The sequence below is a fragment of the Triturus cristatus genome, chromosome 2_2 (assembly GCF_964204655.1).
Source record: "Triturus cristatus chromosome 2_2, aTriCri1.1, whole genome shotgun sequence".
Lineage (NCBI taxonomy): Eukaryota > Metazoa > Chordata > Amphibia > Caudata > Salamandridae > Triturus > Triturus cristatus.
In genome coordinates this window covers 289736890-289761613 of record NC_140582.1, presented here as the reverse complement: position 1 = coordinate 289761613, position 24724 = coordinate 289736890, and the positions used below count along the sequence as shown (strand labels likewise).

At 45.1% G+C, this 24724-nt stretch overlaps 1 protein-coding gene across 2 annotated transcripts in view; it reads right to left on the bottom strand.

Moving 5' to 3' along the window:
* C9orf72 (C9orf72-SMCR8 complex subunit) overlaps positions 1-24724 on the bottom strand; it is a 289750-nt gene that overhangs the window by 248178 nt on the left and 16848 nt on the right. For both annotated transcript variants that reach the window (XM_085641326.1, XM_085641327.1), the window contains exon 2: positions 8377-8863. In XM_085641326.1, coding sequence (XP_085497452.1) covers positions 8377-8820 — 444 coding nt within the window. In that variant the 5' untranslated portion in view covers positions 8821-8863. The remainder of the gene's footprint in view (positions 1-8376; positions 8864-24724) is intronic.

Genomic DNA, 24724 nt, shown 5'->3' with positions numbered 1-24724 from the left:
GTGGATCCTATCGACCCATCTCACTCATCAATACAGATGCCAAAATTTTTGCCAAGGTACTCGCTTCCCGACTAGCTCCACTCATTCCTCTTCTGGTGTCTCCTCACCAACATGGTTTTGTTATGGGAAGAGATACTACTGCCCATATTAATATGGCCATCACCGCATTCGATGTTGCCAGGGTTGGACCCACCCCACTCGGTATGATTCTCTTGGACGCTGAAAAAGCCTTTGACCGAGTGGGGTGGGAATTTCTCTGGTCAACAATGATCACTATGGGATTCCATGGTCGATTTCTTAAATGGCTCCAGGCTTTATATAACCGTCCTTCAGCTACGCTCTGCTATGATGGGCTAACATCTTCTAGCTTTTCCATCTCCCGTGGTACTCGGCAAGGGTGTCCATTATCACCCTTGCTCTTCGCGTTATCGCTCGAACCTTTTCTCGTGGCATTACAAGCGAATCCTAATATTACCCCTTTCATACACGGTCAGAAACAATTAAAAATAACGGCGTATGCCGATGATATTGCGGTCTATTCAACCAATATTCCATCAGCTATACTGGGAATCACTGAGGAGGCTAACAAATTCGGGTTAGTCTCCGGCTATAAACTCAACTCACATAAAACACAAGTTATTCTTAATTATAAACCATCGATTCAAATAGTAGGGACCTGCAAAACAGCCACTTACCTTGGTATTAAAATCTCTTCAGACACTAATGAGATAATCAAACTTAATTATGAGACTCTTCTTAAAGAAACCGCTACAACGCTAAAAAAATGGCACAAGGTCCCCTTAAGCATGGTTGGTAGGATCAACCTAATCAAAATGAACATACTACCAAAATTCTTATATTTATTCAGGTCCATACCTCTTCTTGTTAGTAACGCATACTTTAAACGGCTTGATGGGATCCTTAGCAGCTACATCTGGGGATACAAGAAGGCCCGCAGGTCAATTAGTCTTCTTAAACTACCTCTCAACCAAGGTGGCTTGACCTTTCCCGATTTTAGAGTATATTATTTCTCTGCTTTTCTGAGCCGTCTCCGTGGCCTGTTTATCCGCAACATACAAACGCTATACTGTTACCAATTCGCCCTCGGCGAGGACTCCAATATGTTTCTAGCCAAATCTACTGACCCAAACTATTTCAAACGGGTAAAATTTAAGACGATTAGAGACACGGTTAAAATTTGGCAACTTATTTTAGCCAAATGTAATACGTCTTTTTTTCATCCTCAACTGTCTCTATGGGCGAATCCCGGTCTTCCGGACATATTTCATGACGGTATATTTCATAAGTGGAAGGCTGCCGGAATCGAAACACTCGGTGACCTTTATGGTAATGATGGACTATTGGCCTTTGAGTCACTAAGAGTAATCTTTAAATTACCTTCAGTTGCACAGTTTAAATACATTCAGATACATGACTACTTAATACGCAAAATAAAGTTACTTAAAATCGAAGATTCAGATATATGGAATTGCTTCTACACTGCTAAGGTTAGATCACTTATTAGTCTAGGCTATAAAGTTCTCACATCGTTCAAAACGGACGATTGCGGGAATATCGCGGATAAATGGAGCTCCCGTTTGGGGTTGAATATCACAGCTAACCAGATATCATCTTCACTTATTAGTTTTAATCGCTCGGTCCAATCTTCCAGCTTACGTATACAACAGTATAAAACGATATTTCAGCTATATTATACTCCGGAAAAAGTTTCAAAATGGTCTAGTAATAGTTCCAGCAGTGAACGGACAAGGTGCCCTAAATGTGACCTGCTAGCTGCTAATCTCGAACATATGATGTTCACGTGTCCCCGACTCACTGAATTCTGGTCTAAAGTTAGCCAGGGTATTACGCAGATTTTGACACAACCAATTATAATAAGCTTGGCTAATGTTTTGCTTGGCACTCCCCTGCTGAATCATCCATCTTTAGCTTCACAAACTGATCTTATTAATATCCTGATTGGTTGTGCCAGACTTACTATCGCTAGGGCCTGGATCTCTTGCAACCCTCCACATGTGATGGAGTGGTGGCTTCTTGTCAAAGAAATTCACACTATGGAAACTTCTCTAGCTAAGATCAGAGGCCACAAATTTTTACAAAAAACTAACAGAATTTGGGGCTCATCAACTCTAAGTAAAGACTGAGGGGGGCGGTTTTTTATGGGGTTTTTTTTTTTTTTTTTTTTTTTTTTTTTCTTCTCTCTTTGTGTTTTGTCATTGAGTCGATTCTGATAAAACTGATACGGTTGCCGATCTGTATATACATGCTCTTTATTGTATTGCCTGTTCGATTTGATCAATGTGTTTAATCACCTGTTATTCTAATTATTATGTGTTGTCCCGTTCTCCTGTCCTGATCTCAATAAAAAAAATTTAAAAAAAAAAAAAAAAAAAAAAGATCTGGTGAAATCTACTTGACCTAACGGTAATGATCTTCCCCCATAAACTGGTCTCAAATTGTGTGATCCTGGGCAAATATTTTAATTTCACCAAGTCCTGTTTTTCTTCATGCCTGCTGCACAAAAAGCCATTATGTTTGATTTACTAGCTAATCTTTTGCTCCATGTAGACTAAGAATCTAGCCCATCTATGGAGTACACATGACCCCCGAGTTGCTTACTAGTTCCCTAACAGCACTGTCATCAGGGCGGGGGCTGGAATGTTTCTCAGTTCATGTTTATAATCTCTTACTATAAATAACTATATCACTAAAGCACAATGTGGTAGCACAGTGTCATTCACAGACTGCACATTCCTTATTGAAATGGCCACGAAAGTTCCCACTGACATGCAGTTTTGCTGATAAAAATATATAGCTACCAAACAATAATGTTTGGAAATTGGGTTTCGCAAATATTTATAATTTGCATATCACAAAGTAACATGGGCTGATTTGTGTTGATCCTATTAAAATCTTTGTTCCCATCACACGTCTGAATTACAAAAAATTGTGCTTTGCTTACTGCTGATATATTTTGAAATGTGTACGATTTATTTACAAGCTGTTTAAATCTTGTGTGTTAAAAAAAATGACATCCTCTCATTTCACACATGCTGTACCCCAGCAGGCTTGGAAGATAGTTCGCTTTACAAAATCCCTCAACTTTGCGCCAACTTCCGGAATAAAACGATAAGCAATTTGTAAAACGACATACGTTGACATCTGACCTAGGTCTTTGAATGCACAACAAGTTCCAAGACATTTGGAAAAGATGCAAGTATAACAGCAGTACTCCCAGAGCAGACATAGCATCTAAAACACCTTAACAGCAAAAGCAGGACCCCTGTCTGAATGACACGTATGAAATGCTTTATTGCTATTAGGCAATACAAGCTTTTTGAGACCACTTGAGCAATCACAGTCTTTCGTGACGACACCAAAAGGAATGTAGAGCAAGAATCAACCACAACTAATATATACTTAAATTCATTGACTACTGGGAGAGGGGCAACGTGACTTAAGAAAACTACACCAAAGTATTTATTGGATATGGTAAGAATAGTAGGTGCTTATCTTACTGCAAGTAAATGCTTCATTTGTTGTCAAACACTTCATTTCTGTACATACTTTTTTCATTCTTAGGTAAATAAGGATACCTATACTGTTCCTGTATTATTGACTAAATAGCACGGATGCAAGCTTCAGTCGAAGCTAAACCTTTATGCACTGCCTAAATCAAATCTAATCTAACTATTTAATTAGGTATGGACCTGTCACCAATCTCAGGTATAAAAATCATGAAAACATTATCTTTGGTAAGGCTATATGAATATTTGGACGAAAAACCACCAGGATGCTTTTCACCTATCAATGTTGCTTGTATTGCCACAATTATGTCTGTATCGACCTTCATCTGAGATGAGGTAACAGCAGCCCCCTTAAAAGTTTCCACCGCTGTCATTGCAGCCAGATCAGCAGCACAGGTCCCAAGTTTAGCATGGATTCCTTTACTTTTATGGGTCATGGTGTGGTGCAAATGGATCAAAGGAAGTATGTCCTTGAGAACAGCAACTTTTCCTCAAAACTGCTTTGCTTTTATCAATTTACCATTTGAATCTCTGAATCTCTTTAGGAGTCACTGTAGCAAGTCCATATTGTAACCTTTTATGCAGAATGCTGAATACGACACAATTAGTATGGTATGTATATCTGATTATCATTAAGTGGAATCACCTAAAAACTTGGTGGGTGTATACAGTGTCTTGAAGTTGCGGTCTTAAAAAATTATCTGCACTGCAGCGTAAACCGCAAGATATTTTACCTTAGTGCCAATAGCGTACTGCGCACAGCCGTCCGTGGAGAACATGCTTTTGTATTTATCTATGATTAAGATGTTTGGAATTTGCAGGATCGTTTCTGTATACTGTAGAAATTAGTGAGTTCTAAGTGTCAGATCATACTAAAATTTTACATCAGTCACATGTTGCATTTCGGCCCACTGCACCCCATGAAGGCACAGAGTAAGGGAATTTGGGATACTAGCTTTAACAGGCTAGGTATAGGACAAGAGTAGGTATAGGGGAAACAACTATTTGCTTTCTCTATGCCACAAGTCGCACTTTCAAAATGGCTTTCTGTACCACTGTGAAAATTTTCTCAGTATGAGCAAACTGTTCGTCTGCAGTAGATTACAAGGATGATCTGTATGCTACGGGGTCATCTGTCCCTCATTATAAACTATGTATGTGTAGCCTGAAGTGTTATGGGCCTTCGTAATTGCCTAGGCTTGTTGTGTTGTCTTCTGTCTAAGTATTTTGTCTCTAACATGTCTGCTTGCGCTAAACATAAGATAGTAGTATGTGTACTTGTCCACTTTTTCAAAGAAACGTGGGAACAACTAATTCACATTAGGGCTTACAAACTCAGCATAATGAGCCAAGTAACTTGTTTTAGAGTTAAAAAGAAAAAAAAAAAATCAGGGCTTGTAACTTTCTCTGTGTGTTTGGAGGTTGCAAAGTAGCACACTTTTGCAGGAAGTCCGGTGCCAGTCTTTCACCCCCACTGGAGAGATAAAATAAGAAACACTCTTGTCAAAGTCGAGTTCCTCTATTTTGGCTAGGATGGATATTATCAACGACCAAAAGCCTTTGAGTTTGGGACCGGCCCAAAGGTTATGTAGGAGAGTGCATGGGTCTCCACACTGTCTTCAGCTGGAACCAGAGGGTGTTTGGTTAATAGCATGTAGTATGTACACAATTTACTACAGCGTTTCTCTGCCAGGTTTACGATGTGGAAAATTGTTGGTGCAGGTCTAAATGCTCTCCCACTGTTCTAATCTAATTGGATATTCAAGTTTCTCTTCTAGCTGGTTGGCTTTAAATACACAAAGTCTAGGATTATCGAGATGAGTTTGGCATAAAGCCTGGAGACTAGGCGGCTTGTCATTTTCATGGTTTAATGGAACATCTCAAAAGCTGCGAGTGGGAGGGTAGTTGCTTCTCTAACTTGTACTTGGGAGACCCAGTGCCTTAATTGTAAGTAAGGATTGTAAGTAATGATGTTGTTACTTTTCGGAACCCAGGAGGCAGTTTTTATTTTCTTGAATAAACAGAATGTTCCATTGTGCCAAAGTAACAGCCAGTAGCATTCTCTGGCTATCCAACCATGGACGCACTGCATGTTGAGTCCTGGGGAAAAGTCTGTATTGCCCACCACCGAGGTCAGGAGTGATGGGTGTGTGGTGTAGCCATTATCAGCCTCATGCATCAAGCCAAAATCCAGTCGGTAAAATACCGATTCGCTAATAGCTCCCGGTATTGAGTTAAAAATACCCAATCCCAATGCATCAACCCAAAAGCAAAAATCGCTATTTAAGGAATCCTTAAATAGCGATTCCTTAAATAGCGATAGCATTTAAGGAATCCCATATTGAGATTCCTTAATTTAAGGAATCTCTATTTGGGATTCCTTAAATGCAATGCATGAAAGTAAAAAAATTAGCGAATTCGCTAATAGGGGGAGCAAATTACCATGAAGATGAACTGCATGGTAATTTGCTAAAAGTTAGAAAAATGCACTTTTGTGCATTTTTCAAAGTTTCATGGTGCGCACACACATGCCCTTAGAGCATGTGTGTGTGCAACATATGTGCACATATCAATTTCAGGGGTGCAATAGGGTGTCATTTTGACACCCTTGCACCCTTGAAATTGCATGAGCAATTTGCGAGAACCTACTGGTACTCGCTATTTGCTCATGCAATCTCCAATTCATTCCTATGGGCCTGGAGGCCCATAGGAATGATTGGGATGGCATTCCTTAATTGCTACTCGCAATTTGCTAGTAGCAATTAAGGAAAGTTAAGGAATCGCTATTTGAATAGCGATTCCTACATGCATAGCCTGGGGAATTCCAGGGGGCTGGGGAATTCCCGGAGACAGGGTGAGTCAGCACAGGGCTGAATAGAGAGATCTACATGTAGAGTGGTGGGAGGAGTTGGACCTGGGACCTGAATAGGGCTGTGCTTTCCCTCCACAATGCTGGTTCCACCTCCTGTGGTGCATCTGATGTCTCTGCCCTGCACTCTAAAAGGAAAGAAGGAGTCTTGACCAGAACTGGTTTGGACTAGGCAGAGGCCTCTCTGCCTTCAGAGAACAAAGAGAAACTGTGTATAAAAAGGGGACTCAGACCCCAGAATTTTAGATCACTTTGGGAAACAAGAAGAAACCTTTGATGAGGAGTGGAACCAGAAGAGACTGAGGAGAGACTATCCCTAAGCTTGAGAAATTGGCCTGCAGTGGTTGCCTGACTGTCAAAGGAGAAAGGACTTTGTGTGCATTTTCATTCAACTTGTGTAAGGATCTCCAAGGGCTTGGAAAAGAGCTTGCCTCCTGCTGAAGTCTCAGGAACAACAGACTTCAACCCCCAGCTCCCCAGAGTTCTTTGGAAGTGCCTGCTGCTGTTTTGGGCCTTCTGAGGGACTGCGTGTCGCAAGGAGCTGGAAGCGCGACTGGCGGAGAAGAAGCGTGTCACCGTCGCATCACTGAACAAGGGTGTCGCCGCTGTAGCTGTCGCATTGCACCTCATCACGAGAAGCGTCCTGCAACACCGAAGAAGCGTGTCGCCGTCGCAGCCGCTGCATCTCTGAACAAGGGTGTCGCCGCTGGAGCTGTTGCATTGCACCGCATCACAAGAAGCACCTCGCATCCACGGAGAAGTGTGCCGCCGTCGGAGCTGTTGTCTCCGCATCACTGAACAAGGGTGTCGCCGCTGCAACTGTCGCACCGAGCGGAAGCGTCTCGCATCGTTGGAGAAGAGTGTCGCCGCCAAAGCCGCTGTCGTCGCATCACTGTCGCCGCTGTAGCGGACGCATCAAGCCGAGACATCTCGCAACATCGGAGAAGCGTGCCACATCAGGAAGATCTTCACGTCTTTATTTCTTTGCACCAAAATCTTCATCGCATCACCGTCCATGCAACACTTTCGTTGCCCTGCGTGTCGCATCTAAAGGTACATTGAACTAAGAGTGTCGCACTTTAAGAACTAAAAAGAACTAAGCTAAAACTACCATTTTTAAGTAACAGTATTGTGGATTTTTGTCGTTTATGGTCTTGTGTTAAATCTATATAAAGAATACTTATTTTTGATATAAAACCTGTGTGGTGTCCATCTGTAGTGCTGTCACTTGATTACTGTATGTGTTCACAAATGCTTTACACACTGCCTCTGAGATAAGCCTGTCTGCTCGTGCCAAGCTACCAAGGGGGTGAGCAGGGGTTATTTTAGGAGTGTACCCCCTTACCCTGACTAGAGGCAAGGGTCCCTATTTGTCACATGTGCATACCTGTGCCAACTGGAGACCCCAAATCTAGCAGTGCTGTTTACTTCAGTTGCCTTCAGTCACTAAAAAAGACTTGCTCCATGTTGTGCCACCAATACAATGTACAAATGAAGGCTATGTCTCAGTTTCTCTGGCGGACACCTGGGGCCTCTAGTGGGGCCAAGATCCCTCATCCTTCATGACAAACTGCCACTGAGTCACAGGGGACCACTTAATGTATACTGCTTTTTGTCAACAATGTGGGTTATCTGCTGTAAAATCAGAAGGGTACATTGGTTACAAATATTGCACCACACAGGAATTCTCTTTGAATCAATTGTTTCAATGACACAACTAGGAACAGGCATTCCGAACCCGGCCAAACATTAAGATCTGTGCTTCGCCACATTCCTCAGTTATCACAAGTGGGAGCTGTACTGTGGATATAATGAGCTATATTTTCAGATGCCTCATTAATTTAGACAAAAAAGGTGCATATCTGTAGAGATGACTATCAGGAACAAGACAATACATTAAAGACAGAAAAACACACAACCTCCTCATCCCAATACACACATCTACATAAAAGCCCTTACCTTATTCATTGCTATCCGCCCTTTTCTTATAATGTGTGTCAACCGGTCCACACACACACGGTGAAGGGGGAGGTAGAAGCTCAGTTCAGTTTGGGGTAGTATGACTGACAATCCATAGGTGCTTCTGTCTCCGTTCCAGTTTCCATCAAAAATTAATGACACAATTATCACCCCTTTCTCTGCCAGCACAAAAAATTTGACATCAATAGCTCCACTCTCGGCGTTCCGGAGGATTTCTCCATTGAGGGTGTGGTTTGCAAGAAATGTGATTTCACCATCGCTTAAAAGTACCTGCTCGGACTTCGGGGCCCATATATGCTGCACCCTCGGTCCAAGAATATTGTCCCAGTAAGCAAAGGTAGCAGCTAACAGGGGTGAGTAGCCATCAATTGGAATGAGTGTTTTTGGCACAGCAGGGGATGGCGGTGGGCAGAGGGCGGACATGTTTGCACCTCCGGTCACATTACTCAGGTCCTTCTGCTATTACCTAGAAGAAAATTATGTGGGGGAAGGGTAGGAGAAAATAAGATTTTGATAAGCAGTAATATGACAAGGAGAAAAATGTAAGGTTGTCAAAAAAAAAACATTAGCATAGCTGTACACCCTCCCCTGTCTGGCAAAATGGACTACTATGATGCGCATAACTCCTTTCTCTGGCAAGAGCAGAAAAGAAGGCTGCCCCTGTATGGGCAGACAGGGGATCATACAGACAAGTAACACAGTGTGGAGGATTGCAGTGTTGGTGGTATGTGTGCATGGTACATGGCTGGGCTCTACAATCATTTTGTGAGGTAATGCAGATAATCGAATATGACAACTATGTGATTGTGAGAGAACAAGAGACATTTTGCGCAAACAAACACCAGTGATAGTTAATTATGAGATACATGTTTAACAACATGATTTTCAAAAAGTGCTTCACACACAAATTATTACTTTTTCTAACCATTGTAAGCATTAGGCCCTATTACCCAATTAAACAGTGCTCAATTTAATCACCCACAGAAGGATAAAAAGATTAGATTGTTTTGTGGGGATTCCGACTTGTGAAATTTTATTAAATATTCAAAACTGTGACCACTTAACATACTAGGATACCTTACTGGTTTGTCTTGCCATAAGAGATCATTCAAAGATGTACCCATGCGCCTTCAACCTTTGTAGCAGTGCTATAGTGGTCTTCCTGCTTTATCATATGGGATATCAAAGAACGCACTGGCTATGGTTGCACAACCCAGGTACAAACCAGGCATCAGTCCACCACTGGACACAGAGATAGTTCCCAGTATCCTTGATTAGTGACTATGGGCATTGAAGTTTCCAAAACTGCTCCCGCTTGTTCTCTAACCTGGCTGCAGAGGGACAGAGAATGCAGCTTAGATCTCTCTATGACTTAAAATACAAAGGGGGAATTTGGAGTGTTTTGTTAATAAATCGGCAATATAAGTCTTGGATTCCACAACTCAAAATTTCCCAATGACATATACCTTGAACCAGGGAGTTGGCGATACCGCATCCTCATTCTCTTGGACCTTTGAGTTTCCTTCGACACAGTCGATCAGGATACATTAATCCTAAGACTCAAAGAAGCCGGCACAGAGGGTACCGCTCTCACTTGGATCGGATCTGATCTTACCTACACAATACAACAAATGTGATCCATACTTTTTTTTTCTCTTCGAAGTGCTACAGCAGAAGCCCCTCAAGGCTCTATCATCTCTACCCTCCTTTTCAATATTTACATGAAATCCTTACCAGGACTAATCAATGTTTTTCAGCTCACCTGCTAGAATTTATGCAGGCAATGCACAAACCATTCTTAAACTGGAAAGTCCAAAAGTCATTGGAATTGCAAAACTCTTCTGCTGCTTCCAGGTCGTTGACCAACGGATGACATGTTGCCACCTCAAATTGAATTCCAAAGCATTCCAAAGCAGAAATATTCACCTGTGGCAAATGGAAAACTTATGACCCCCTTCAGCGCCTGGCATGACAACATAGGACCACCACCAAAAATTACGAAGGAGGTAAAATAAAAAACCTTGGAATTACCAAGGATTTCAATCTGTCCATGAATGCTTAAGTGGATATGCTATCCCAATCAACCGTTCTTACCATGAAAACGTTACAACACATCTTCGCACACCAAACATTTGCCCATAAACTCCAAGCAACAATCTCTCTTGTCCTATCAAAACTAGATTACAATAATTTGGATCCCTCGGTTTTGGATTTTAACCTGTGGGTAAGTCTCACTACATGTGTCTCACCCATGGTAATCACACAGCAAATGGACTGTGCGTGCTTACTGCCAGTGTCCTCCTTTGAAGATCAGGCCGCTGCGACACAACATGGGTAAGGGGCACTTGGATTGCTACACATGAACGCGTATGCCCATGTGTGTGAGCTGTACGTATGAGACTACCGTCGTGTGGAGCCCAGTAACTACGCACACTTAGCCTGGTGCAGAAGGGATTAAATATTGATCCGGGGTAGTCCTTATAATTTTTTTGTACAGTCCTAGTGAAAGTCAGTGTGATTTACAGTTTTGCCTGCAGTGACACTTTATTACACACATAGGAGAAAAACTACCTTAGAGTGTAGTTTTGCTTTCCTTTGGTCTACAAAGTCCAGTGACCTGTCAAAAGGGGGTGCAACATGTGCAAGTAAACAAAATCTGAGAGTCCCAAGAGGATATCTGAACAACTTATGGTTCATCCAGGATAGTCATATTTTTCTGGCTTAGCTTAGGATCAGAACCCAGGCCTTTTGTCATAAAACAACAACCTAGGCACACATAATAGTGGGTAAACAGTATGTAAGTGAGTACAAGAACTACAGTGTAGTAGCCAGCAATGAAAGAAATATCTTCGGATGTGTAGAATAATGGTCTGTCTTTTAATTTTTCTTTAGTTAAGAGCCAACGAACAGAAGAAAACCTGCCGACACGTGTTTCGTCGCAATTGGAAAATAATTCCGCGACTTCCTCAGGGCTGTATATAGAAGATGAATGTCTTGGTCGTCGCTCAGCCAGTGATAATTCCAACCCGGCTGGGCTAAAACATTCGAGTAAACTTGGGTTTAAACCCTTCGATAGAGTGTTCCAGTCCTTTTGTCACCCTGCAGAGCCAAGATAATTAAATTTCTTTCCAGCAGCAGGAACAAAGGCCGTCCCACACAAAGAGTAATTAACACTGCTTCCATCAGCACCTGAGCAGGAAAGGGTGGGGATAAAAATCTGCCTTTGTTAATTACTTGTCACACTGCACCAGGGCTGGGGACAGCCAATGCACACCGAACAAAGGATCAAGCACAGACAACTCGAGCCAACACAGAAAGGGGCTTGTCTTAAATTTTGGTGGGAAAGGCCCTGGCAGTGATGTCAGCGAAGGGCTTTGCTGAGATTCCGGGGGCAGATGCGACCAGTGACTCCTGGATGATGCCATGTTGAACTGTCGCAGCATGCTTTGCATAAGGGTGGAGATGGTGGCAGAGATGTGAAGTGGCACCCTAGGATTGGCCTGGGGTGCCTGGTTTCTAGAACTTTCCACCCCCACTTCAAAAGTCTTCCATAATGGGGAGACCCTCTCTTGTTGGTGCTCTTTGTGCTTTTCTCTGCTGGACCCAGGAACTATGACAGCCATGGATAATTGGAAGAAGAACCCACTGATTCCAAAAAGAACTAAGGATTCTAACCTCTGTGGACCCCAGGGCCAGTGGCTCTCTCTAGGGTCCAGACAGGCTGGCCCTCTTAAACCCTTCAAGGACCAGTTGGGAGAAAGATTTGCACTTCTACACCCAGGGAGAAAGACCAGGAGGAGAGCTGGCACAGTGAGCCAGTGGAACCAGCTACTAGCGCAGTACTCCATCTTGGAAGTAAGATGGTCTGCTAAAACTGCTAGAGCTCGCCACTAAGAATAAAATGGGCCCAAGATGGTCCAAATCTGGCAGCAGTGTTCTGAATTCGCTGTAATAATTTCAAGGTTGATAAAGGAGAGCTGTAGCTCAAGTAACTAGAACTCGTGCCCTAAAGGAACTACAACTCCCGCCTTCACTATGAAAAGTGATATTATCAATGATTTCAAAGAAGATGTCATCAGTGATGCAATATATAGGATAATTAGAAGTGCATGGCGAGGGCACAAATTATAGTACCTTAAGGCACGAGTTATAGTTACTTGAGAGAACTATAACTGGTGAATTTCAGTGGTGTTTAGAGTTTACAACGTTACGTTGTTACTGAGCGTTTCACCCAACTATAACATTCTTTAACCTTTGGTTTTTCAGTGAAATTCACATATTTTTTTAACTTAATGTAATATAGAATTACCATACGTTAACCCACCTCCCATCCCCATGCATGCAGCTAACCCCACGCTTCCCAGGGCAGTCGGTCATGCATGATGGGGGAGTTGGCCATGCCCTGGGGCAAAACCTCTGCATGCAGCCAACCCCGTGCTGAGCATGGCCTTCGGCCATGTGCAGTTAGGAGTTAGCCACAAGACCTGGCCTGCGGCCACACCCTGCGACAACCCCCCCCGCCACCTCCCAAAGGCAGCCAACCCCACAACGCACACAGCTTTTTGCCGTGTGCAGCAGCGGGTTGGGCACAAGGGCTGGCCCTGGGGCTCCTAGGGCCTTTTTTTTTTTTTTTTAAAGCGGCGGCACCCTCCCTAAACTTATTATGGTCCTGGTGAGAGCAACCCGCAGGGCCGTTTATATTGTAAAGGAGAGGGGAGCCACGTGGTCCCCCCTTCCCGGGTCTTATTAGGCCTTGGGGACCCCCACGGCCTGTAGGCCTCATCCTCCAGGGACACAATTAAAATTAAATGGGAGGCGGGGCGCGTCCCCCCACCTCCCCAGGCCTTATAAGGCACTGGCAACCCCACCCCCCAGGACTGTTTTTCAAAATATACAGGATGTGGTCTGCATGCCCCCCCCTCCCCAAGGCTTGATAAGGTCAAGGTCACTAATAAAATAAAAGGGGAGGGGGCCTTAGGGACCACATACCGGAGTGTCATTTTTAAAAATAAAGAAGAGGGGGTTCGCACAGCCCCCCCCCCCCCCCCCTCTCCAAGGCTGTAGAGATCCCATCCCCAAGGGCCACTAATTAAAATTAAGGGGACGGGGTAGTGGCCTCCCCCCTGCCCAGGCAGCTTTCGGCTCCAGGGACCCGTCCCCCGTGCACTTTTAGGGTAAGGGGGCATGTGGCCCCCCTCCCGGGCCAATTTTAGCCTTGGGGACCCATTCACCATGGGCCGGTACATATTTAAGGGGGGGGGGACAAGCGGCCCCAGGGACCCCATCCCCCGGCACCATATGCGGGGGAGGGGGGCACGTGGCCCTCCTCTCTTTGCCAATGGGGGCCATGGGCGAACCCTAAGTCCCCCAAGGCCCCAGCCGGCTCCAAGCCTCCGGCGGGAGCCAGCATGGCTCCTGCCCACAGAAAGCTGCTAATAAAGCTCCCGCCCTGTGGCATGGGGTACCCAAACAGGCTTCAGGCTGAGCAGTAGCAATGAAACTGCCCTGTTAGTTGCCATTGAGGAACTCCGGTCGATCTTGGACCAAGGAGGCTCAGCAGCCATGATAATGCTAGACCTGAGTGCGGCCTTTGACACCGTCTCACAAATGCAAAAAGAACAGATGATGGACAGAATGCTGAATTACTCAAACATTCCCCCCAATCACAGATCTAGGTTAAATCAATCTTTTTTTTGCATGTCACGCTATTCCGGTTAAGACACGCCATATGCAAATAAGTCTTGATCCTGTTCCCACTTCGTAACAGTCCAGCCTGAACTGCCACGCTAGGTCTTCCCTGGACCAGAAACAAGCATCCTGGGACCAGTTTAGGGGTAACTCCCCACATCAGCCAGGCTAGCTTGAATCTGGTGACGTAGCGAGCACGGGACCCACGTCTGGGCATACCCTTCCCAATTAGGGCAACAAATGCAAAAAGAACAGATGATGGACGAAAAGCTGAATTAATCAAACATTCACCCCCAGTCACAGATCTGGGTTAAATCCATTCCAGTTTAGACTCAGCCATATGCAAATCAGTCTTGACCCTGTTCCCGATTCACAGGATGAAGAAAGACGGAATCTCTGGGGCCGCACTAAAATGGCTAGCAGCCTTCCTGGATAATAGAAGCTTCCAGGTCTGTAAAGAATCCCTTTACTCAGCCATCCACCCCTTAAAATGTGGGGTCCCACAGAGTTCCTCCCTGACCCCTACACTCTTTATACATGCTCCCCCTGGCAAAGATTTGCATGCACATGGCCTCACTCTAGTGTCATATGCAGACAACACATAATCGTCATAGGCTTCACGCCAGAAACAGGTCATACATCCACTCAACATAACTACTGTCTTAAGCAGGTCACTGACTGGATGTCTGCAAATAGCTAAGAACTCCATGGCGAAAAGACTGAAATTCTAGTTAGTGGTAACAACCTCTCAAGGTGGACGGAACGGTCCAGACTACCTAGGAGAGATCCCCCCAGGCAGTAAAAAGCCTAGGTTTCTGGATTGCCAATGAACTTTCTAAGGAAACGCAGGCCAGGAAACTAGCTGGAACCTGTTTTGGTATATTGAGAACCCTCAGAAAATTGTTACACTGGCTACCACCTAGGAGAGTGGTCGTGCAAGGACTGATGAACTCTCGACTAGATTATGGAAATTCCCTCTATGTGGGAAGTCCAAAGAAAGTGGTAAAAAGACTTCAAGTCATTCAGAAAGTGGCAGCCCAAATTCTGCATAAAATCCCCAAAAAACAGTTGGCTTCTCCAGCGTTAGCAGCTCTGCACTGGCTTTAAGTGCAGAAAAGAATTCAGTTAAAGGCATTTGCATTGCCATCGGGTTATACACGGGAAAGGCCCTCTACTTCTCCAGCAACTACTTAACCCGTACATTCCAAGGAGATCTCTACTGTCCGGGAATCTAAGGCTCATTACAGTGCCTAAAGTCAACAAAACAAAATGTTCCTTTGCTTACCTTGTCCCTAAGCTGTCCCTTAGAATGAACCAGTCCGAATCAAGTTTCAGAAAACTTCTCAAGACTCATCTTTCCCAATCCTCTCCAATCCCCGAAAATATCCCTAAGTACACTGAGTAAACCGACAGATGTGTTATTAGCACTGGGACGACCTAAAGGATAGATATGCGTTTTACAAAAACACCAAAGTAGAATATAATGAGCATGAAGTGAAGGAGAAAATGATGACAATCTTATTGGCTGGGAGAGCAGACGGATGGGGGTTGCAGGAAGCAAACAGGGTGGAACCATGTGGGATGTGTTACGTGGTTACAATGGTGAAGCAGTGTTCAAGGGTGCAAGGAAAGCTGCACAAGAGGGTGCTGGGAAGAGGGGTGGTCAGGACTGTAGAACAGAGCTGAGGCATTAAGCAGGAAGTAAATGGGAGGAGGAAAGATGGTGCCAGCAAGAAGGAATGAAGGACAATAGGCTCCTTTTTCCCCAAGTTAATGTCCTTCCTTACCCTTTGGGCCTTCAGCTCCTTCTCTCCCCTTCTTCCCCGCTTATGCGTGGTCTGGGGATTGATTGAATGGATGGTTGAGTCCATCAGGTTTCTATAATTTTTGGGACTTTTATATTCATACTTATGCCGGTGACCAGCCTCTTGCTCCCACTGACACCCTGCCTGGCAGTGTCCTCCAGCGGTCACAATTACATTCAGGGTCCCTTCCATTTCATTTTGTGCCCTTTGACCCTTGCTTCCCTCTGGGGGCCTTAGGATTATGAGGCTTACCCATCTTTGTGGCCATGTCTGTTTACGAGCCCTTTGAGCAAGGCCTTGAGGCTTATGGGCCTAATGAAGACGAAGACTACAATTATGATGACGTGCAAGTGGAGGTGGTTGACCATTCGGCCAAATGCTCTCTTGATAAAGCGCGTACTTCAGCCCTTAAACCCATTTCAAAATGCCTTGACAAACTCTCTGAACGCTCTGCTGCCCCCTCTCCTACATCTCCAGTGTGCTTCTCACAACCCCCTCCTAACCCAAATACAGATTCTACTTGGCAACATTCGGATGCCTATGATAAGTTGTCCCAAGGGATTTTAGGTGAACATACCTATAGTGCCAAGAATCGCTCAAGCTCTCCCGCCTCTCAGACATCCCTCGACACTGATACGGATACCAATCCTAGTTCTTCCTCCTACTGGTCCCAATCCACCAAACGTCCTAAGAAATGTAAATGTTCTTCCTGGTCCCATCCTAGTTACCTTCCCCCCAATCCCTTCACTTTTGAGCCTTCCGACTTCATTGAGAGCCATCAGAGCTTGTCAGGATAAATTGCTTGATGTTTTAGGCATCTTGGCAAAATTCCTAGAATTGGCACTCCATGCACAAGACACGGGGCCCCCCATCGATCCAGATGTGCTAGCGGAGTGGATCCAGCGTGCGATCTGCCTGCTGGACAACACCAAATGTACCCTGGCCTCGAAAGACTGAATCTGTACTTATGAGAATTTATCCCCAGTGGATCCAATGGTCTACAGCTGAACCCGGTCCCTTATCTGAGGGGCAACTTTTCAGGGGCCGATTTTTCAAGGACATTGGCAAGTTCCTAAAAACATTTGCCACATTAGACAAGGCCCAATCTTCTCTGAAGAAGGTTTTCAATCCGTTTTTTGGCTGGGCCGGCCGCAGCAGAGGACGTCCAGCTAGCCGTTTCAACTCTAAAAGGTCCTCAACAAGATGCTCTCAAACAGGCTTCTTCCCCTCCAAATCCAAGGGTGTTACAATACAGGCGTCAACAGTGGTAATCAAGCCTCCAACAACCAATCTGCAGATAAAGATTCCTCCTCCTCTTTCGCATTTTCCTCAGGGGGGCAGACTGCACCATTTTGCACCCAATAGGGCCAAGATTTCGAAAGATTGTTGCGTTTTGGACAGGGTTCAAGGTTACACTACAGAACTTTCTCAGGTGCCTGTTCGAATCCCCCCCCCCCCATCTCCTTTTTTCCCCCCCAACAAGACCTGAATTTCATAGACTTTGAGATTCAAGAACTTTTGATGAAAACAGGCGATTGCAGCAGATTTTCCCCACCCAAAAGGTTTCTGCAGTAATGCGTTTCTGTTTCAGAAAAAAGGTGGTCAGAGGCTGGTACTTTTCAAAATGGAAGGTATTCACCTTCTGCGGGATCTGCTTCAGCAGAAGGATTGGATGGTGCATCTAGATCTCAAAGACTCCAACTTTCCACTCCTATTTTCCGTTCATACAGGTGTTCTCTTCAATTCCAGTGGCAAAATCAGTGGTACAAACACCTATCCCATCCCTTTGGGCTCTCGTCAGCCCCTTGGGCATTCACAAAACTCATGAAACCAGTGGTGGAATGTTTGAAAGAGATGGGTGTTCGCATGATCGTCTACCTAGATGACATGATTCTTATGGCAGAAAACAAGGATCAGCTCCTGACGTACTTGTCTTGGGCGGTGTCCCTGCTGCAAGACTTGGGGTTCGTAATCAATTCCAAAAATCCACGATAATTCCTCCGTAAAAGATAGAATTCTTGGGGTTTCAGAAAGACTCAGTCAAACCCCAATTACTACTTCCACCTCCAAGTAAAAACTGGAATTGTAGAAGACTGTCCAAATAGATGGTACCTTTGATGGTACCTTTGAGATCCTTAGCTCGGATTGAGTCTGTTAACTTCTTCTATTCAATCGATCTTCCCTGGTCCGTTACACTACAGAGCCCTTCAAAGCATGAAAATCCAATACCTCCAGAAAGGTTTGACCTATGATTGTCAGGCTCCCTTATCTCCTGACGCTCAAAAAGAACTCCTGTGATGGCTTCTTCACATGGTGGCCTGGAATTGCAGAGCCATTTTTTGGGGCAGTTCAGGATGTCATCATCGAATCCAATGCCATCCACTGCTGCTGGGGAGCAAGATGAGGGGACTTTTCTACCAGGGGTCGATGGTCATCAGAAGAGCTAGGACTTCATATAAATTGCTTGGAGCTGTTGGCGGGTTCGCTTACCATAAAATAATGCTCCCCCATGAAAAGCAACTGCTTTATCCTCCTTCAGATGGACAATGCATCAGCGGCTCGTTACATCAACCGATTGGGGGGTACCAGGTCTCGCCTTCTAGCGAACACTGACATGGACTTTTTGGCACTTCTGCATCAGTCAGAAGATTGTGGTGCTAGCAGAGTATCTTCCCAGCAAAGACAATCTTGTAGTGGATTTCAATTCTAGGTTTCTAGTGGATTACAGCAACTGGAAGCTCCATTCCCAAACTTTCCAGAAGGTTTTACGCTTCCTGGGTCCGTGTCTGGTGGATGTATTTGCATCCCAACTGAATGCTCAATTGAAGGACTTTTACAGTTGGAGATCGGACCTGATGGCCCTTACCACGGATGCTTTTCTTAAGAATTGGGCTGACCAAGTGAACTATGCATTCCCGCATATTGCCATGATTACGAGAGTTGCAGCTCGGGCCCATCAACAGTTGGCATCCTTAGTCCTGATAACTCCTGTCTGGAAGATGCAACCATGGTTTCCGGCCCTTCTGCAGATGTCTGTGTCACTTCCTATTCTTCTTCCTGCATTCTCTCATCTTCTCTTAGATCTGGTAGGCTCTCCCCATCCTCTTCTCCTCGAAGGCCAGTTGGTTCTTATGGCCTGAAAAATATCGGGAGACATGGACAAGTCGACGCCATTTCAACAGTAGCTGCACTTTTATACCACAAGTTTGGGCTCCTTCCACCCACACGTGATATTCTTCTGCTTGAAAGAGATGGGTGGGTAGGTGCCTTCAACTGAATGTGGATTCTGTGGGATCCAAGCTGAAGAATGCTCTCAAATTTTTTTCTGAGTGTGCGGAGTCTGGGTTATGTTACAGATCAGTAAATAATTTCAGGTCAGCTTTATCTGCTGGACACAATCTCATTGATGACAAGCCAGTGGGTATGCACCCTCTGGTGTGTGAATTGCTTAAAGGTATCAAGGTAGCAACTCCTCCGAATCCTAGCTATTCTCAATTGTCGGATGTGAATAGTGTTCTATCCCAGTTTGATTCCTGGCCAGATAATTCAGATTTGTCCATGAAACAGATTGCTGCGAAGTTGACCATGTTTCTCTGTTTTGTTTCGTGTTGAAGGGCATCGGATGTCAAAGCCCTTGGCTTTGCAGGTAGGTTGCATTCACCGAATGGTGTTTCTTTCATACATTTTAAGAAGACGAAGACTATGTCCCGGACTACTGATTACCCGGCCTATCCTCATAATGCAAAAGTATGTGTCGTCAAATGTTTAAAAGTATATGAGGAACGCACATTGGTTTGTAGGGCGACCCGCTGGGCCTTTCTGTTGGTGGCACTTCAGAAACCCTTTCGACCGGTATCTACCGCGACTTTGGCCTGTTGGGTCCATTGGATCACAGCAGAAGCTGGCATTGATGTATCTGTTTATGGGGCTCATTATGCTTGGGGGGGTATGGCGCCCAAAGTGTATGTGCTTGGCTCCAGATTGGAAGAGATCTTATGTGCCACTGATTGGTCATCTGTGTTTAAGACCTTGTATTTCAAGCCTGTTGTGCAATGCCTTTTCTGTTGTGGTATGTTAGCTTTCAACCAGCATAACTGGAGACTTCAGTCCTGCCGTACAATTTAAAGTTTTCTACCATATGCAACAAGAATTTTAGATTCTATTAAGGACACGGAGGCGAGGATTATCCCACCCATTGGGACAGGTAAACTGTGTGATAATGCTTGGTTAATGTCTATGTTATGTATCATAAATGTAACTGTTCTCTTTTGCTTGCTCTTGTGATTATTTCTGGGTTGTGAATCTGGGTTCATTTCTCCCTTTTACTTTCAGGCTCTGATCAGAAACAAGGCTTAGGTGTTTTGGAGCTCCAGTTCCCTTAGGGTCTGTTGTCTTCCAGACTTCTGTGATTGTGCGATGAATGGATTCGTGGTCCTGTGGTTTGTTACTATTATGGACTTTTTAAGGCTTTCCTTTTCATAACCTTTTATTTTTATTTTGCAGAAAGAACATAAGGAGTGCACATTGTCCAGGGGGGCTAACGGCAGCAGCATACACAATGGAAAAAAAAAGATAAGACAACAGGGCAGTCGACTTCCCTTTGTTTCGGCATTAAGTTGAACTGTTATTAATGCAACGAAAGAGGCAGTCAAGATGGTGCCTCGCTGTTTTGAACGTCATGTCTACTGATTGGCTGCTTTTTGGAGTAGTAAAGATGGAGAAAGCATAATCCTTGCCTCCATGTCATTAATGGAACCTCAAATTCTTGTCGCATTTGTTAGAAAATTTTCTATCCCTACTCGGAGCACTCTAAATGACCACCATATGAACAGAAAACGAAAACAGCTTAGTTGGTCAATTCAACTCATTGGCCTGGCTGCCTTTGACTGCCCGCCCACTTGTTTCATCTGCCTGGGTGCTGCTTATTTTAGCTAGAGGCATTTATAGCGCAACTTGCACTTGAGGCTTCCAAGAAATAATGCTGATAAACAACACAGACTGTCACCAGCCACACGCAAATGTGAGTGCAAGCTCAGGCTCTTGGCCACTGAACTTGAGTAAAGAGTACACAGACCAAATCACAGGCTTCCCTACACTTTCCATCACTGAAATTCGTTTTCACCTCCCTAATTGGCTGCGAGTGTCAGGTTCCCACAACACTGAACCTGCTCATCACAGTTACAGTAATTACTGATGGCAATGTGCAATACCAAGGACATCCATATTGTAAAGTGACATTTTATTTTACGGTTATACTAGAGACAGGAAGGCAAACAAAAATGTCTACATGTCCCACGGACTAAGCACACATTTAAACTTCTTAACCTTGACAAGATTCCTCTAGTCCCAGGCATTACAAATTCCATACACCATTCAGTTCCGGTGTAGCTTGCTACTCGCTGCAAAGAATTTCAATGCCTCATTAGGGTTAGCAAGTGCTACATAATGATATGTATAATTGCAACTTGCATGCTCTAACATGAACTTGGTGTAAAGGAAGAGTTAATGGATTTATAGTGCACAACTGGTTCTATGGTAACCATCCCAGAAGCAGTCCATGAGGTGTCACTAAAGGACCTGTGAGTATACAACACAATTCCAGAAAACTGGTGTTCTGTCCAGCAGGACTGAGATGCTGTAATTATTCCTTGGATGTCACTGAAAGCTTAAGCAAATTATCTATCTCCTCCATAGAACCTGAACACTGCCCTGGTGTCACTGACATTTTTTGACATGTCGATCTTGCTGTGATGGAAAAGTCCCTCGCATGGTGATGGACGTGCATCCCTGCCCTGAGTGCTCCAACTGTAATGATGTTTGGATTCCTAAAGATGATTTTTGTTGTCATGGATGAACACTGATCATTTTTTTGTTTAAATCTTTTTTATTAACATTTTTAAACATGCGATCAGAGCAGCGCTCATGCAGCAAAAAGGAAGAAAAAGAAAAGTGATTGCCAACAGCATAATGTGCAGTACTTAATAGCAAAAGGAGAATTAGTAGAGTAGTTCACGGTAGTCACATAAAGTCATGGGTCAATACCCCTAGACAGGGCGGATCAGTGCTGACTAGTCTCACCAGCGGGTGGCATGGAAACTGACCAAATATAGTGCAGTTCGAACTCAACTGGGGACATAGGGTACAACAAAATGAGGATAACATAAGCCAAGGAAGGGAAACTGGAGTCGCTTAAGACCTGCTGCTGCATCTAGTGTAGCCGGGGGAGCGAGACCTGCCAGGGTCTAGAGGCGATGGAGTTCTGAAACAGGAGAGCTAAATCAATCTGGAGGGCAGTGCTACTCCACGCCCCTGTCAGTGAGGGATGGATCCTGAATACCGGCCACAGATAAAGCATTCGAGTCCCCCACGTTAATGACCACCTCCTGAAGCTTGGAAACCGTTGTGTCCCACTGAGGCGCTAAGGGAAATTTACGGATGCAGAGTAGGTCCTCTCTACGTAGTGCCGCACCCTCCGCTTTAGCCCAATTAACCCCTTCAGTGCCCATGACGAGCTGGACTCGTCATGGGCCGCGGTGGCGCTGTGCCCATGACGAGTCCAGCTCGTCATAGACCCCGCCCGCTAATGCAACGGCCGGCACTGGGCGGGGAAAGGGGCGGGCACTGAAGGGGTTAAGCAGGGATCGGCGCCAGGCAAGTGGGTGAGGCGATAGAGGGGATTTCCAACGCCTAGTGATCAATCGTTTGGCCACTATTAGACCCAGGTCTAGAAATCGTATGGCAGCTGTATATTTTTTGTTTCTACTAAAAAGGTGTAATACATGGGCTTCCCAGCTAAGGGGAACGGTTTGGGAGGTGCAAGTAGTCAAGGTGATTGTCACATTGTTCCAGTATTCAGTTAAAACCAGACAGTGCCAGAGCATATGGAGGATGTCAGCATCTAACTGCCGACAGCGGGGCCAAACTGCATCTGCGCGGAGGAAATACTTGTTAATTTGGGCTGGAGTAAGGTAAGCCCGATGTAGCATGAAGAATTGAATTTGTTTGGACCGTTGATTACGCGGAATGTATGTCGGGCTACCTCGGACGGTAGTCCACTCTCTCTCTGTAAACTCCCTCCCAAGGGGCCCCTCCCAATGATGCTGAAGCCGAGTGAGGTCCACCTCTGTGGGTTGCCGGAGGGAAGATGCGAACCAGCGCTTGAGGTGTCCCCCCATTCCCATCACATGAAGGTATTGTAAAGTGTGGTGCATGGAGGGTTCCTGGGTGAGCGTACCCAATTTGGATGATAACGAGGCTATAATAGTTCTATGTAGTAAAAACTGCCCAGACGTAGGTTCCCCTCCGCTATGAGTTCCTGGTATGGGATGAGAGTGCCATCCTAGAAAAGGTCTCCCACATCCTGTATTCCCTCCGAGGCCCAGTGTTGTAACTCAGTCACCGTTGTGTAAGTGTCCCCTCGTGGAGTTCCCAGCAATGGAATAGCAGGTGCATAAGGAATGGTGGTTCTAGTGAGAAAAAGGCACCTAGAGAAGCACCTGTACGCAACATTGAGTAGAAGTATATCGGGGGTCTGGACTTGGAGCAAGGATGGTAAATTTGTAAAAGGGTACCCTGCGTCAGCGGGGGCTGTAGAGAAGCTGTGTCTGGTAAGTGACAGGAGGATAGCCACCTGGCAACCCATTGCAACTCGGAAGCCAAATAGTAATGTTCGAAGTTAGGTACCGCTAGGCCACCCAGTTCGGTAGGCAAATAAAGTTTTCCCATGGACACTCTGTGACGTGACATTCCCCAAATAAAGTCCCGCACAACTTTTTCCCATTGCCTGAAGAAAGGGGGGGGGGGGAGATGATGAGAGGTAGAGTGGCTAAGTAGTAGAGAAGGCGGGGAAGAACTACCATTTTGAAAAGGGCGATCCTCCCAGAGATCGGCAATGGCAGAGTCTTCCAGATGGGTGAACACTGATCATGCGTGTGTACCATGACACAGGCTGGTCTCGCAGACTGCGGTCTTTTTCGGCAAGGAGGGGTGCTCAAAGTGCTACCCTCATAGTGGTGAAAAGCTACTGCCCTTTCCAGGAGTCAAGCAGCACGAGTACGGTGGTGGCAGTATACCGTGTAGTGATCAGTAGGAGTGAACAGGTCCTTTTACCTGCGTCACTGGAGTGAGGCCTAGAAGCTCACTCATTTAAAGTTCTCCTGCTTGTGCTTAACTCACCCCTGGCCTACATCGGTTTGATGTGTAGTGATGTGCAGAGCTTTTGTGGTCTATATGTGCTGAGTGTATATGTGTCTGTGAATTGTACAATACAGTGGTAATGCAGTATGTGTATATTATATGAATGTGCTGGCCCTGTGAATGGTACAATACCTAGAAGACTGTGTTCCCTTTTGAGAGACCCAGTGCTGTAGAGAGAAACATGAGGCAGGGAGGTAGATGAATCCCCATAGACAGGCTTGTGTGTTGCTGCATTACTGTAAGGTGTGTGGGACACAATGGAAGAAGGGAAAGCGAGGCTCTTTAGTACACATCAAAGGGTGCTCTTTGATTCAGAAGAGAGGTCACTGGGAAGGGGCCCGGGCACGTGTCAAGAAGGAGATCGGTATGATAAGAGAATCATAAAGAGTAAGGCAGAGGCCCTGGGGTAACCCTTGGATACACATGACTGTGGCTGACCTCCAGGTGTGAAACTCTAGTCACTCCCATGGGCTGTGTTGTTGGGCTTTCAGATTGGGGGTCGCTTCTACTGTGACAGACTGCTTTCAGGAGTAATAGAGAGCAGAGGAGAGGGCACTTCAAAGTTTCAGATTCAAAATCACATTTGGTGTCTGGAAATTGACTATAGGACGGGGAGCTTGAGACTCCAAAAATGGTCA